Source organism: Staurois parvus, unplaced genomic scaffold (assembly GCF_062004578.1).
Source record: "Staurois parvus isolate SC_StPar_1 unplaced genomic scaffold, SC_StPar_1.0 ptg000566l, whole genome shotgun sequence".
Classification (NCBI taxonomy): domain Eukaryota; kingdom Metazoa; phylum Chordata; class Amphibia; order Anura; family Ranidae; genus Staurois; species Staurois parvus.
The window spans coordinates 1,106,205-1,123,347 of record NW_028318362.1 but is presented as its reverse complement, the minus strand read 5'-3'; the positions used below and the strand labels follow the sequence as shown (position 1 = coordinate 1,123,347).

General features: G+C 37.5%; 1 protein-coding gene across 1 annotated transcript in view; it reads right to left on the bottom strand.

Moving 5' to 3' along the window:
- The window catches only part of LOC149450658 (melanopsin-B-like), a 61,872-nt gene extending 46,527 nt beyond the window's left edge, over nucleotides 1–15,345 (bottom strand). Inside the window, exons 1-4 of the mRNA XM_089691625.1 lie at nucleotides 15,142–15,345; nucleotides 13,419–13,590; nucleotides 6,370–6,525; nucleotides 3,016–3,123 (exon numbers count right to left, since the gene is read on the bottom strand). Of these exons, the coding sequence (XP_089547751.1) occupies nucleotides 3,016–3,123; nucleotides 6,370–6,525; nucleotides 13,419–13,590; nucleotides 15,142–15,298 (593 nt within the window). The 5' untranslated portion in view covers nucleotides 15,299–15,345. The remainder of the gene's footprint in view (nucleotides 1–3,015; nucleotides 3,124–6,369; nucleotides 6,526–13,418; nucleotides 13,591–15,141) is intronic.
- Between the last annotated feature and the right edge of the window lie 1,798 nt (nucleotides 15,346–17,143).

Below are 17,143 nucleotides of genomic sequence, written 5' to 3'. Positions count from 1 at the left end.
TAGACCCTCAGTGACTCTTGGATCTTAACTTCCAACCAGTCCTGAATTTTGATTAAAGAATACTGGTCCAGATGAAACAATGAGACTTTATACAAATACTACCAATTTTACCGATTTACTACCAGTAGGATTTTGACAGGTAAAAAAACCCCGATATAAACTACTCAAGTAAATCTCTGTGAGAAACCTCTGTGCGCCAAACCTTTGTGCAGCCTATTCACATGATACCTTTGTCTGTAAATGGCTACACCTCCATCTCCTAAAATCTCAACCAGACTGCTGGATATCTCATCAAGTGAAAGCCCCAAGGATCTCTGATCAGAATTCAGGAAGCTTCAAGCAGAGATGAAAACCTTTTAGAATGCTTAAAAATAATCCTTCAGTGGGAATCAACCACTGCTTTGGAAAACATTACAGCAGACCTCATTAAAGGGGTGAGAGGACTAAGCAGTCATACTGTCATTGACTCACATAGCCAGGGCATCATAGTCACTGACTCACATGAGCAGGCCCTTGAGTCCCTAAGATCAGAGCTGGATGATGTCTTTCTCAAGCTTTAAACATTATGCAACCTAAAATAATAAAAAAATGTAATATATTGCAGCTTACCAATCCTTAGATGTGGTGGCTGCATTCATTTTTTGTAGGCTTTTTTCCCCTGTTTTTACCTGGTGATCTGGCCAGTAACAAACCTATTGTATTAGAGTGCCCCCACTCTGGATGAAGGAGCACAGGGACACCTTTGGAAAGCAGCATTGTCAGTCTGGGGGTAGAGGAGTGTTGGATGTACTAGCAGATTTAGGTACACTAACAAATTTAAGCCAACTTCCATTAGCACTTTATAAGCAGGTACATCAAACTGTTTTTTTTTTGGATAGAGGTTTTACATAATAAATAAAAGCTGATTATTGTAACCACCATGTCAGTGGAAAATTGTTTGCCTCAGCACTCTAACTGCTACATTTGCAGAAAAGCGTGTTCTGTTAAAAAAAAATCAACAATCTTACTGAACAGATAGCCAGATGAAAAAAAAGGAAACAAAGCCTAAAAAAGTAAACTACTGCAGCCATCACATCTAGGAATTGGTAAACTGCAATACAGTAAATGTTTGCTTTTGGGCTTTTTTAAAATTGAGCTTTGTGCAGGAATATGCTTATTAACCTCCCTAGCGGTCCCATTATGTCAGTATTTCTGTGCTCAAAGCGGTAAATTTTTTTGCATATATGTCATTTTTTTATTGTAGGCCTGTAATTTTTAGGAATAACTCACTGAAATCTGTCTGAACAAGAGTCTAGTAAACATCCCGGGTATGTTAAAATTTGAAACACGAATTGAATAAATAATCATAAAAAATAATAATAATATAATAACTTTAATTCAATAATATAATCAAACCAAAAACACTGAAATTTGAAATAGAGCGCCAAGTTCGCACATCACTGAGCAAAGTCGCAAAATCGTTTTCAGTGTCTGATGACGAATTTCCCCACAAATCATTATCACTCAATTCTGCAAGTAGTTCTAATTCACTATCATTGTTCTCTAGCTGGTCTAAAACTGCTTTTGACCTAAAGGGACGCTTTTTGAACGCCATGGACGTTTCTCAGTTTCCAGGCAGAAAGAACAGTAAAAATGCAGGCAGGGCACAGGACAAAGCGCTAGGGACAAAATGTATGTGAAATGGTTTGAAACAGCAATGTTTTACTATGTGATTTTAGTGAATTTAGTGAATGTCACTTTTTGACATTTTTAAATTTCCCGCCAGTTCCATCCCCGTACGTCCTGACGTCGCAGGGAACAGAACCCGGAAGATGGATGCTGGCATCGGCTGGAGGAGATGGCCGGGAACGCTGCAGGGGGGACATCGCAGGAGCACAGGACAAGGTAAGTGAAGAAGAGATCCTGGAGCAACGCTGCAGGGTAATCCCGAGTGTAGCTCGGGGTTACCGATTTTGGTACTGAAACTTTACCCCGAGCTACACTCGGGAATACCTCCAGGTTGGTTGAAGGCCTCCTGGAGTCTAAAACAATATTCCAAGAACTCCAGCCTCCAATAACCGTTAAAGGTTAAGTTCACCTTTCCAGGCAGAATTGTACTTTCATAACAAATAGAAGCCTTTCCTAATGTCTTTTCTGCCCAAGCCATCCCAATGTGCTCACTTACCTCCTCCACGGCAGCTTTGAATTTTCAGCTCTCTGTTTGAAATTAAAAAAAATGCTTTCTGCTTCCATCACTTCCTGTATGTAAATCATGTGACATTCCAGGATGCTTCATATCCCATCATGCACTGCCTTAGTGCATCACATCACATGCGTGTTCACATGTCTAGACCACACCTCCCTCATTACTATACCACCTCTTGTTTTATTTCCACCCACTTTCCGACGTCTTCCTTTAGGTGGCCATACACTGTACAATCTGATTGTACAATGTCCTTTACATCTACCACCAGCTATGTAATAGATCTACCACCAGCTATGTAGTGCGAGGGCACACTTTTTTTAGGGGAGTTTGGAGCGTTTCCCCTCATCATGCATTTACTTGAACAGGCTGCCCTACATGCAACAAATGCCCCAAAGAGGCCACAGAACATTTTTCAAAGTGGAGCCTGGTGCATTTTTTTTGCCTCACTTTTTGCAGTGCATTTATCTTCAAAAACTTTAATAAAAATTTACAGTTAAAAAAACTCCTTTTTTTCTGTCATTCATAAATTCCTATTTTCAAACATCTTACCTTATGAATTAAATGAAACTTTAAACTGTTACAGATGGGGTTAGTACAACTGAGTTTAATAAACTGGAAATTGGATTTTATGATACATCACAGAAACAAAACTTTTATAGCATGTTCTAAATCTGGCCATTCTGTGCTGAAAACTATTTAGACAGAATTTGTACACCTTTTGTTACATAACACATTTAAAAAACGAGAGAGCTTTCAGCTTCCAATCATAAAAAGAAGGTCAACTTAAAAGTCAAAAACAATATAAATCAGTGTATAATAACTACACTTACCTATATTTTGGATGAATTATTCCATAAATAATAGGATTATAAATTGCAGAGGCTTTAGCAATAACTGCAGGAACTGTCTTGGAATATGGGTTTAAAGATTTCCCATGGCTAAAATAAATGAAACAGAAAATGAATTACGCATATTCATAGGAAATACACACACACGCACATACGTACATATATATATATATTGTGTGGGTCTTGGAGGCTTTGTTCTGGCTTGGGTTTTGGGGGCTTTGCAGAGCTGTGGGTAAGATAAAGTTCCCCTTGCTAGGTCCACATCTTACCTGCTAGCCAGACCTCATTGTTAGTCTCATTTATCTACAGCCCTTAATATACTGTATGTAAGCTGACTGATGCTCAGAGCTCTCTATCATGCTCTTTCTGCTGTGGGGGTCTGCTACTGGGTGCTGATAGAACACTAAAAAGGGAAAAGTGCTGCCTGTTTGTGTTTGGGAATCCATCAGGGGCAGTCAGGGATCACTTTAATACAGTTGACCAGCTAGTACAAGTATTGCAATATTTGTGCACTAATAATCTCTGTTTTTATGCAAAAGTTTGTTTGAAATACGTAATTGTTTATAGCAATTTAGAATCTTCAGTGTATACATGTGGTCAGACCCATTTTGCATGTATAATATATACTGCTAAAATATCTGTATTTAATTACAGGCATCTCTCCATTTTTATTGCAAGTCAGTGTCCAGATCAGAGTCTGTAGCTTTCTCCCAACTGTCCATCTGCCCAATAAGCAAGTAAATACACTATATTGCCAAAAGTCTGTTCTATGTTTTTATGTAACTCAATCTGCTTGTACACTATATTGCCAAAAGTATTGGGCCATCCCTCCAAACCATTGAATTGAGGTGTTCCAATCACCTCCATGGCCAAGGTGTATAAAAGCACCTAGGTATGCAGACTGCTTCTACAAACAATTGTGAAGGAATGGGTTGCTCTCAGGAGCTCAGTGAATTACATGATAGGTTGTCACCTAGTGATAATATAACAAAGTGGAAGCAACTGGGAACAATAGCAACTCGTGTAAAATGACAGAGCGGGGTCAGCGCATGCTGAGGCACACAGTGCGCAGAAGTCGCCAACTGTCTGCAGAGTCAATAGCTAAAGACCTCCAAACTTCATGTGGCCTTCAGATTAGCACAACAGTGTGTAGATAACTTCATAGAATGGGTTTCCATGGCCGAGCAACTGCATTTAAACCTTACATCACCAAGTGCAATGCAAAGCGTAGGATGCAGTGGTGTAAAGCACGCCACCACTGGACTCTGGAGTGATGAATTATGCTTCTCTGTCTGGCAATCCCATGGGTTTAACAGTTTCCAGGAGAATGGTACTTGCCTGACTGCATTGTGCCAAGTGTAAAGTTTGGTGAAGGGAGGATTATGGTGTGGGGTTGTTTTTCAGGGGTTGGGCTTGACCCCTTAGTTCCACCTCAATAGCTGATAAAGAGTGCTTTATAAAAATTGTTCCTAGAGATTGACGCTGAAACCAACCTTGGCATCTTTGAGAGAGTTGCTACACATAAGGAACTACCTGAGGCAGAGCTAATGTGCTAGCACCCTTTTTAATGGGGGATCTCCAAAAGGTCTACTTTGACTGAAAACTTTAGGATGCCAAATAGTATCTTAGTTTCAGAAGAGAAGCCCTAGCCAGGCTCGGGGTCACCATAACTGTCCAAGCAAAGTGTGTGTTCACATAGGAAAATGATCATGGGAAGTCTGCAAGTTCCAAAAGGTGTGATTTGTTCAAACTTACAAACAAGTAGTTGCAACTGGATGTATTTAAGCCTGCTTATATTGTGTAACATGTGGTCTGCAATAATTACATCAGAGACTTGCCTGTTAAGATACAGGAATATACAAAGCATACAGACCCCAACAGTGTGGATCGATTGTTGAGAAACACTGCTATTAAGGACTATCTCTAGGATCTGCCCTTCAAGCTTGTAAAGTATCAGCCATTGATAAGACTGTTTATTAAAGGAATAAAGAGGCTCTTAAGAATAGGAATAAGAAACCTGTGGGCACCAGACATGATGCGTAGGTAGAGCTCTGAAGAAGTGCGTGTGCACGAAACGCATCAGAGGGGAGCCCAGGACGCCATTGACACTACGCCGCCGGTGCCACGTGGAGGCCCGGCGGCCATCTTTAATCTTAAAGGGTTAGTCATTTGATTAAACCTGGCACTATTCTTCTGCAGACCCAGATTGATCCCTGCACCAGCCTTTGAGAGGAGGAATTTTCCACTTCACACACTTCTGTAAGGATTTCTGTGACCTGCTGGACCTCCATTTCGCCACACGAGGGCGCTTCATCTCTACTATCTCCAGCTCCTGCCCATTACCAGACCAGAAAAGAGAGGGGAATCTCCATGATATCATATACACATACGTATTATTAATACGTTTCTGGTTAGTGCGCATTTCTAACTTTTGCACTGGGAATCAGCGAGCACCATTACTGGACTGTGATTTATTTATTTATTGATTTATTTATTCATTTGCTTTGGTTTCATTTATTATTTATATCTGCCCGCAACATAGTAACATCACACAGCGGTGCATTTTCTTTATATATATATTTTTGGGACTTTTATGTGTTTTCCTTGAATGTTCAGCTGCTGACCATTGGAGCGCTCACTGTATTTTTTATACTCTCATGAATGGTCCCCTAGCCAAGCTGGTGGACTCTTGAAGCTTTGCATAGATCGAATGAGAGTATTTTGTATACATGTCACTGCCAAAGACTACCCTACTGCGGTGTACTCAGTCGAGTCACCTAGAAGAACTGTAAAACAAGTCATGGGTGTGGTTAAGAGCTTACTACACAGTGTAATACAAGGCTGTGGTTTTCCTCGTTTGGGGCAAAAAACAGGTAACCAATTATAAAAGTGTCTGAAGTAAATGATGTTACTTTTTTGCCTGAACTTGATGTTGATACCCCTATTTCAAAGGTCCCACTAGCAGCCATGGTTGGGGAGCCAGGGGAAGTGCCCCAGTGTATATAAGACATATAAAGCAAAACATATACTGGTGGCCAGGGAATATTTTGGGACCACAAAGTTGTGAGACTCATATTTGAAAAATGCAATTTAAAAAATGTACAGGTGATAATGTTTCAGTTTTTATTCATTTTTTTCCCAATTGTGTTTTTTTTGCCAAAATAATTTTTTCTTTGTATTTCTTTTATATTTGGCATCACAGTATAGTTAATCTACTAATTATTACGGGAATAAGTCAAATCAAACATTAAAAACATAACATGTCAGTGACCTAGATTGAAAATACATAAAACAAATTATCAAAAGCTCACATTTTATTACAAATCAGCTACTTACCCAGCCCATGCAATCAGCGTAACACAAGCATAAGGTGACCAAGACAAAACATAGACAGTGATGATAACAAAGGCAATTTTTGCCATTTTCCATTCACTTTTTATAGTTGAGGACATATAAGATTGGCGTCCACATGATCCAAGTTTCTGAACATTCCTGAAGATAAGAACACTAACAATTAATGTCACTCACAAACTGTGAATGCTACCCAAGCTTTTACCTTGCAATACTACAATTTTGCTTTTGAAATTATGGAAAGTTAATGTTCATTTATGATACTTAATAAAATCAGGCATGTCTCTAGATTTTCTCTTAACTACTTGCACTCCTGAGGATTTACCCCCCCCCCCCCCTAATGACCAGGCCTCTTTTTTACTACTCGGCACTGCACTAATTTAACTGATAATTGCGCGGTCATGCAATGCTGCATCCAAACGAAATTTACGTCCTTTTTTTTTCACACAAATAGAGCTTTCTTTCAGTGGTATTTGATCACCTGTGCTCTTTTTATTTTTCACGCTATAAACAAAAAAATCCCGAAAATTTTGAAGAAAAATTATATTTTTTACTTTCAGCAATAAAAAACTTATAGTAAACTCAAAGTTAGTCATAAATTTAGGCCAAAATGTATTCTGCTACATGTTTTGGTAAAAAAAATCCCAATAAGTGTATATTGATTGCTTTGTGTGAAAGTTATAGCGTCAACAAACTATGGTATAGATACTGCAATTTACCCCATTTTTTTGCTATACAGCGCTGCGTTAGTTTAACGGACAATTGCGCGGTCATGCAATACGGTACATAAATTAAATTTATGTCCTTTTTTCACACAAATAGAGATTTCTTTTAGTGGTATTTGATCACCTGTGCACTTTTTATTTTTGGCGCTATAAACAAAAAAATTTTTGAAGAAATTTTTTTTTTTTTAAAAAAAAAACTATTTTCTCATTTCGGTCATAAAAAAAATCCAAAAAAAACTAAAATTTCATCATAAATTTAGGCCAAAATGTATTCTGCTACATGTTTTTGGTTAAAAAAATCCCAGTAAGTGTATATTTATTGCTTTGTGTGAAAGTTATAGTGTCTACAAACTATGGCATAGATAATGGAATTTACACAGCTTTTACTTTCTGACTGGCCATCACATTTCTTGAGGTGCTAAAATACCAGGATAGTACAAACACCCTCAAATGACCCCTTTTTGGAAAGTAGACACCCTAAGCTATCTGCTGAGAGGCATATTGAGTCCATGTAAGATTTATTTTTTTTCCACAAGTTCCTGGAAAATGACAAAAACATTTTTTTTTTTTACACAAAGTTGTCATTTAAATGATTTATTTCTTGCACAAGCCATGGGTATATGTGGAATTACAAAATACATTCTGCTACTTCTACCGAGTATGGGGATACCACATGCGTGAGATTTTTTGGGAGCCTAGCCACATACAGGAGCCTCAAATTCAATGACCACTTTGAAAGCCTCAAGGTGCGTAACTTCCTCATTTCATTTCCTCAATACCTATCACAGTTTCGAAGGCCCTGACATGCCAGGATAGCACTAAACCCCCCCAAATGACCCCTTTCTGGAAAGTAGACGCCCCAAGAAATTTAAAAAGAGGCATGGTGAGTATTTTATCATTTTTTCTCACAAGCTTTTGAATTATAAATAAAGAATAAAAAAATATGTTTTTGTTTTTTTCTTCATTTTCCAAAAACTTGTGGCAACAAATGAGATCTGCAAAATACTTACCATGCTTCTTATCAAATTCCTTGGGGTGTTTACTTTCCAAAAAGGGGTCATTTGGGGGGGTTAGGTGCTATCCTGGCATTTCAGGGCCTCTGAAACTGTGATAGGTAGTCAGGAAGTGTAATGAGGAAATAAAGTTCTTTAAAAGCCTGAAGGTGCTTATTGGATTTTGGGGTCCTGTGCTTGGCTAGGCTGCCAAAACGTCTCTCACATGTGGTACCCCATGCTTGGGAGAAGTAGCAGAATGTATTTTGGGGAGTAATTCCACATATGGCATGTGTGAGCAGTAAATCATTTAAGTGACAATTTTGTGTAAAAAAAAATGATTCAACATGCCTTTCAGCAAATAGTTTGGGGTGTCTACTTTCCAAAAAGGGGTCGTTTTGGGGGGTGGGGGCGTTTTATGCCCAGCCTTAGAAGTTTATGCCACACATCACTCATTCTTCTAACCACCTGAAGACCAAGCCTTTTCTGACACTTTTTGTCCACATGAAAAAAATCTATATTTTTTGCTAGGAAATTAATTTAAACCCCAAACATTATATATTTTTTTAAATCAGACACCTTAGTGAATAAAATGCTGGGTACTACAATTTTTTATGGCGCATAGTACTCGCACAGCGATTTTTCAAAAGTAATTTAAAAAAAAAAATACACTTTTTTAGCTTTTAATGCACAAAAACACAATATATTGGCCAATTATTTGGTAAGATATAAAAGATGATGGTATGCCGAGTAAATGGATACCAAACATGACATGCTTTAAAACTGCACATGCAACTACAATGGCGACAAACTGCATACATTTTTAATATCCATAGGCAACACTTTAAGAGCCTGTAAAAGCTACCATTTTAGATTTACAGAGGAGGTCTAGTGTTAGAATGACTGCCCTTGATCTGACGTTCACGGCGATTCCTCACATGTATGGTGCAACTGCTGTTTACATACCGGCACAGGGTCAAGGCTTGTGCACACAGGTGTGTGTGCATGGGAGGGGCGAGTTTTTTTTTTTATTTTTAAGGTATTTTGATTTTTTTAATTATTCTTAGACTGTAACTTTCATTTTTTTTAGCACTTTTAATGCTATCACAGGGAATGCAAATATTCCCTATAACTTCAATGGGTATTGTCATATATTCTTTTTTTAGAAATCTGGGGTCTATCAAGCTCTAGATATCTCCTCTGCCCTTACATTATCTAATCAAACCAAAATCGGTGTGATCAGATGCTTTCCCAATTTACAAATGGCGCTGTTTATATCCTGCGAAACTGAAGTGATGAAATGCTCGTAGCTCCGAATTCTTAGACTATAGAGATGATTGGCACCACTCTGGTCTCCAATCAGCTCTATGGTCAGCTGGCAGAAAAACCGGCTGTATTCACAGGTTCCCCCGATGGCATGGGACTGCCTGAGAAGGCTGTGGAAGGCAGCGGGGGAGCATCATATCCCGCTGCTTGTAAAAGCAATCCTGCAGCTAATTAGCCACTAGGATTGCTTTTACATGAAAGCAGGATTTTTTTTTATACTAATTATGGCGGCAATCAGCGACTTATGGCGGTGATCAGTGATTTATGACAGTGATCAGCGACTTATGGCGGGACTGCGGCGGACATTTTGACACTGTCAAAATGGTTGTATATATGTTACCTTTTGCAGATACAGCGGTATGCCTTCATTCTTTGAACTCCTTGATTTAACAATCACACTGCTTAGTATCCAATTAATCTTATTGCACTAATATACATCTTATGATCTAAAAGGTGTGCACCATGTGCTGTTCCGCATAAATCCCATCAGCTCCATTTTGGAAGTGGGGTGTTATTACAGGCCTGGTATGTTTTATATCTTCTCTTATTATTCCTTGTTGAAAATGGATAGAGGCATGGTATGGTGTTTATTCTAAAACAATCTTCATTATATGCATACAGGCAGTTATGGCCTTTAGACTTGCTCCCACATTCGCCCTGAGGGATCTTTGGCGCCTCACTGTGGTCTGCCTCTATAGATCCATCCAGTGTCCTGGGGTAAGTGCCAAGACAGTCATCATATACAATACACCCCATATTATGTTATGATAAGTTGTATTTAGATTTTTGATAATATGCTGTATTATTTTGTATTTTTTGTTTTGTTATAGAACTATAGTCCCTCAATATACTCCTGAAAAGGTGGGAAACCACGAAACATGTTGAGATTGGCTGACTACTAACTCACCTTTACTTTGGAATAACAGCTTGTGGGTGTGAGATAGCACCATTGGTGTGATTGTGGTACAGCCAATTCAGAGGGATTTTTAAACAAGCAATGTTGTTTTAATATTACATCTTTCTGTAATAAAAATATGAGGTTTTACCTTTAAATGACTGTGTCTTTGTCAGTACCAAGAAAATCATACTGCCCCTGTTTTTTAGATCTTTTGAATAGATATTTGGGATGTAGGTACCTTAATCTAGAAGTAACACCCATTAAAACTGAGCACTTGCTATTTGAACACATTTCATTAGTAGTAGTAGTAGTCAACAGTGATGGGCCAAACACCCCCCCTGTTTGGTTCACGGTTGAACATTCAAACCTACAGAAAGTTCGACCGCAAACTTTGAACCAGGACAATTCACTAAGTGGTATCTTAGTGCATCCGAGTATGCAACAAGATACCGCACAGCTACTAAAACAACACAAGTTATATTATTAAGTCATACATTATTTTAGTAGCGAAAACATTCTTTAATGCTTCAGCTGTCAGCGGGGTTCTCCCATGGGTGGGGGCTAATCGGAGTCTGGAAGCCCCCTCTAACAAGAGGGCCCCCGGATCCTGCCACCCCATAAGAATGAATATGGGATACATGGTACCGCTACTCATTCACTAAAAAAGTGTAGTGTAAAAACTTACAGCAGACAGTTTTTGACAAGTCCTTTAAAAACAGACAAAAAAAAGTCCTCCGAAGTAAACCCAATGTCAATCACGATGCCCATCGCCACCATGAACAAAATAATGCTCCGCTCTGACAGCTGCGCTGGCTTGACAGTTCTTAAATATCAAAGGGGCAAGGCCACCCAGTGATGTCAACTGGGTGACCCCACCCCAGTGACATCATCATGCGCTGTGGTTTGCCAAAGCATTGCACCTGACTCATGGAACGGCTGATGTTCGAGACCAACTCTAGTAGGCAATATTTTTTATATATTAAAATGATAGAAACCTCCTGCTCTACTCAAAATTGAACTAATAACAATTATGGGGAGGGGCTGCTAACACCCAACCATATACCAAAATATAAAGTGAATTGGTGCAGCGCTACCCCAATACTAACTACTCTCTCACTGGCTTATCCTAAATACAAATGAATTAAACCAATAAATGATGTACAATAAATATGTAAAATAGAATAGAATGCACATAAAACATTTTAAATCATCCAAAATGCTCATACAAAACTTATAAATGACTAATGAATGCCACCGGTGCAATTCAGTGATTACAACAAGCCAATCTCTCACAGTTCATAAAGTGAGCTAATCCACCATAGTGGAAGAAAATTGAATAGATAATGTGTAGAAAAAGAAATGCCAGCGAAAAGAAAAAGTCCTGATGGGACTTCAATATTTATGAACTATAATAAACATAAAAAGTAAATCCCTGAATGGGCGATCAATAATCACACTAATAGGAAAGGTGACCACAATAGGCTGTAAATTAGCCAAATTAAGTGAAAAAATAATGGTGAATCCCTGAATATGGGATTAAAAATATCACACAATAGTGACTGGTGCAGTGAAAATAATAATCAACATAAAAAGTGAATCCCTAAATGTGGGATTAATAAATGCAATATTTTTTTTTTGCTAAACGTTTTTCACATAATTCCTAGTGCTTTTCTGCTAATCTTTTTTGACAAGCAAACCACTTAGAATACATTGGTGGACATAATACTCAGCTGGCTATAAACATATGTGACACCACTAAAACTGATTTACAACTTTATCACTGGTGTATCAAGCATGTCAGAGACATTATAGACCACAGTTTTTGGATCAATAAAGATGTCTTAAATGTTATTTTCAGAGATGCTGGAGTCTTAACAGAAATATGTAGGAGAATCTGAGCATGGCTATTGGCAAAGTGACACGGCTGCAGCTCAGCGAAAACCTGAGCCATACAAATATTTTCATAATGGGGAAATACAGAGAAATTTCCCAGTCATGGTACTGAAAATTTTAAAATAAGTTAGTGTGCAATCAAGACCCAGACCTTTGAAGAAATATGCTGTTTATATATAATTTCGCAAAAACATAAACACTTAATTTTACTCATTTAACTACCGTAACTGGCAAATCTGGCTTGAAAAAAAGCAGTCCATACTTTACTTACATTTTCCTGTATCTAGAAAGTGCTAGAGAGTGGCACTGTATGTATGTGTTTCCCCCCTTTTTTGTGCATACTTGCTTGTTAAACATGCACTTTGGCTTTAGTTTTTAAATTTTTATATGGTATTTTTTTTTTTTCATTTTTTTTAAATATGTAAAATATGTTTTTTTTTTACATTTGGGGTAAACCTCACACAGGAACATCCAAGTGAAAACAGTGATAATTAGTGCACTGAATAGTTACCAACAGCCATTATGGAGCTGGAATGATAAAGAATTATTGTAAAAGATAGATAGACATTGAACTAATAAAAGAGATAAGGGAAGCAATAGAAAAACCCCAGTAGGTAGACTACTAAGTGCAAATAATGTAGAGTTTCATGTATGGGTTTGCTAGATTGGGTTGTTTTGGGGTGTTCATTACTAGGGCTAAGTATTGGAGGAACGCAAGGGATCAGAAGTTGAATGACTCATTGATTGTGATTGTAAGGTGAGACCTAGTGAGGTAGCCTGGTTAAATGGAGATGGTGGATTGGTAGGTTAAAGGTAATGAGAGTCTCTCTTTTTAAATGAGGGAGGTGAGTAGTGGAGGAGTGAAAAAGGGATTATTTCACATTTTTTCAGCCTTTTATATTTTTTCTTTTCTTTTGAAAAACCATCTTAATTTCACCATCTTCTCTGACCTTTGGACTACCAAAATGGCAACAGTTTGCAGAAATCTTACAGTTTTCACTGAAATTTCAGGAGTTATGAAAACTCAAATTTTCTCACTCTGTACCCGTACCAAGCAAAACAGAAAATCTAATGTTTTTCAATGAAACAAAAACAGAGCCTGAATATTGTACACATAACATACAGTATGTAACATATGACCAAAATCATGTACATATTAATAAATAATAAACTTCAATAACAATTGGAATGGTCTCTTACCTGCTTGTACTTCTAATTGCCAGGAACATTAGTAGATAACAGTGTGAAATCACAAGCAGCGGGATGAAGAACACAAAGCAGCATAGCATCATTGTGTAACTTTTGTTTGCCGTTGTGGCTGTTGTATAATCCCATGTGCATGATATCATTAAACCCTCTGGTACATAGGAGCCTAAGGAAAAGGAGGAAGTATTATTATCCAAACAACAGTATATGTAAGAGATTAAAAAAAGTAATAAAATAACATTTGCTGTCAGATACCCAAAGTTTCCTGTAAATATCTGTATGAGTCTCCAAGGCCTGCTGCTAAGACACAGAGCCAAGCTGCTCTAAAGGGAAAAGTTCTAGCACTCCCTGGTAGTGTTGAAGCTTACCTGCTCTTTCCCTTCTGCCACAAATTCCTATTGGCCAGTGAGGCAGCCTATCATTATGATGGGCTAAAAAGAATGCATTCCTGCCCTCTCCTACTGCGCTGGAAAACCTAAAGGTACATTAACTTTCCTATGGTAATCCTAAATGGATTGATTCTTCAGTGAGTGCATTACCAGATGTTGAGTCCAGGGCCATACACTAATAGAATTTCTTTAAAAAGGTTCATTTTTGGAATGATAGATTTTCTAGTCATTATTGGGATCAAATCAACATTTGTTTTCAACCATAGTGATGATAACATTTGAAGGAGAAAGATGGAAAATTTCTTTCTAATGAACAAATTTCTAACATTGTATGTAATTGTCGTTTAGGAAATTACATTGTCATCTCCTAAATAATGCTTGTTTGAGGTGACTATGTCAGGGGTAGAAATAAAATCTAACTATGATATCCTGCGAAAGTGCCTTTATACTGTATTTATATATCTGGTTGCTGGTGAGCCGAAACGTCATTCTCTTGAAGAGTTTCCACTACTGCCACTATTGGACACTTCTGGTGTGTTGAATAGTGTCACTTACTTCACTGGGGTTCCTCCTGTCTACCTGTATGTCACTGCAGAACACAGTGGTGGGCCAGTGGGAATACATGCCATTCATCAGAGCGGAAGTGACAAAAAGTATAAGCGGCAAGAGCTTGGTATAGGTAAACATATAGATGCTTCTTTCACAGGCTATTGCTGTATTCAATATTATGAGGCATGATGTTCCAATATGTTGAAAAATATTTTGCTGTAGATACCAGCAGCAAGGAGCTTGCTAGTATAAGGAGTCCCTATGAGGGAACGGTAAATGATTTTTCCTGAAATCATATGTCACACCAAATAATTGCATGGTGTGAGTTTGTACTGATTATCTAGTTACAATCATTTGAATACAAGAAAGACAACCTTCCCTGGATATCCTCTGTATTACTACTTTTAATTTTCACGATTTTCTTTAGAGATCCTAGTCCTACTAGGTAAAAAAAACATTATAAAATGCATTTTGAATATTGTAACCATTACCAGATTATCTAAAATTGCCATACACATTAATAAATTGTAGACAGAAGTTTCCATTTATAGGCCATATTCCTTTAAGTCACAATAAAATAAAAAGATATTCATATATCCTAAGGCAGAATTCAAAGGCTTTGTAAGTAACACAAAATCCAAAACAGCTAGTCTACTTATCTTCAGTTACACATTACACAATATTAAATCTTCTTTTGAATTAAGACTCTGGTTTATCCATGAACATTTAATCAGTCTGAGTGCCTCTTTAATGCTACTTGTTAAAATGATTCAACTTACTCCAGCCAAGTAATGGTGCCATGCTCCACATTAAAGAATACAGCCAGACTAGAACAATGACTTGTACTGTTCTTTTCTTGGATGACCACTGTATGGATTGTAGGGGTTTGGTGATTACCAGATACCGGTCAACAGCAATAGCCAGTAAAGTCATCATTGATGTTATTCCAAACAGAGCTCCGCAGAATGCATAGATGTTACAAGCTAGGCATAAACCAGAACACACATGAAAATCAAAGAACATATCAGACTTTTATTCCATCAGAGTTTTGTAAACAAATTAAAAATATAGCACAATTCCCAGACCGGGAAACAGTGACCTAACCTGACAGTTAAGATCCTGGCACATAAAGGTCATAGTAGAGGAAGTGTCATTTTGGTCTCTATCTCTAACAATCTCATAAATATTTAATCTTATGAAGCTATCTAAAGGTACCTACAGAAACTGGAGACAGATATAACCTCCAATGTTTCCTGCCCAAATCTGCATAGGGAAAACAAATTATTGGCCAGGACAGATTTTTCCCTGCATAATGCTGCTATTTTTCCTTGATACAGCCAACTACTGCAAAGCTACTTCTCCCCTCTCCATGGACAAAAACATGCACGTTTACCTCAAAAAGCTTGCATGTTTTACAATATTTGTTCGTAAGAATGATCATTTGGCAGTTAGATTGTGCATACATGGCTGTCATTTAACATCTATTGTCTCCCTAAGGTGCTACCTTGAAATGGAGGTGGCCTAAAAAATAATCAGTTCAAAAAATATGCTATTCCCTTTTCCAGACTGGAAATGGCAGATCAGATCTATCATTTCCCCTAGGTGGTGCTGAAAGTTGTTATCCTTTCCTGCACTTCATTCACTGAAAAAAGACAATTATTTTTACTTCAAACCAAGATTGTTTTTTTTTATGCATGGGAACACAGCACCAGCCAAATGTTATACACTAGAAAGCGTATTCTGAACATTTCAAATTACTTGGAATTATTGTACAATTTTCATTAGTCTCAGCTGGACTGTTTAGAGTTCAGAAATAGATTTGAGCTTAAAGAAGGTGCTATAACAGCTCCAGTTATGATCTTGAACAGTATAACAGACCGTTCTGAAACAGAATACATAGTGTGAATTTAAATGGAAATTTTTCCAGATAAATTACAATTGCACAATACACAAACTAAAACTAAGTGACTTAAAACAATGCACATATGTTGAATGGAAAGTAACATTGAGGTCAACATCATTTACATTAAAGCTTTAACCCCTTCATGCCTAAGGGTAAAACAAATCTTAATGTCTAAGCAGAATTTTGCAACTTTGACATGTGTTGGTAAAACCATACATATCATCATAACTACGATGTGTATCCAGCAGAATTATACTGTACCTTGTTTTTTTTTTTAGGACAAATTGGGCTTTAATTTGATGGTAAATGGTAATGGATATCTCCTGATTTTTTGTTATCAAAGGAAAACTGGCCCAAAATAGTATAAAAAAAAAATCATTTTTTAAAATGTAGCTGTATATTTCTTGTTACTACCATATTGTACCACCAAACAACAACCCACAATAATTTCTCCTTCTCCTGATGATCACAGTGATGCCACATATGTGTATCTTATTTGTTGTTTGTATCTGTAGTATTTTTTCTTGTAATATTTATTTATTTATTTTGCACACTGTTGGGTTTTTTTCTCTCTGAAAAGAGAGAGAGAGAGAGAGAGAGAGAGAGAGAGATCCAATGTATCTCTCTCCTCCATACAGAGAAAGAACACTGGGATGGGCTTTACAGTGACTGATCACTGTGACAGCCAATCAGAGGTTATTACAATACTTGAACAAAAATGAGCTGCATGGTCAAGTTGCCAGAAAGAAGCCTTCACTGTGCCTATGCTACAAAAAAATACCAGTGAGGAGTGTCAAGGCGTTGTCATGTATATTATAACCAAACTTTTGTTGGCATTGGCACAGTAAATCTTGAATGGTAATGTGTTAGGAATATAA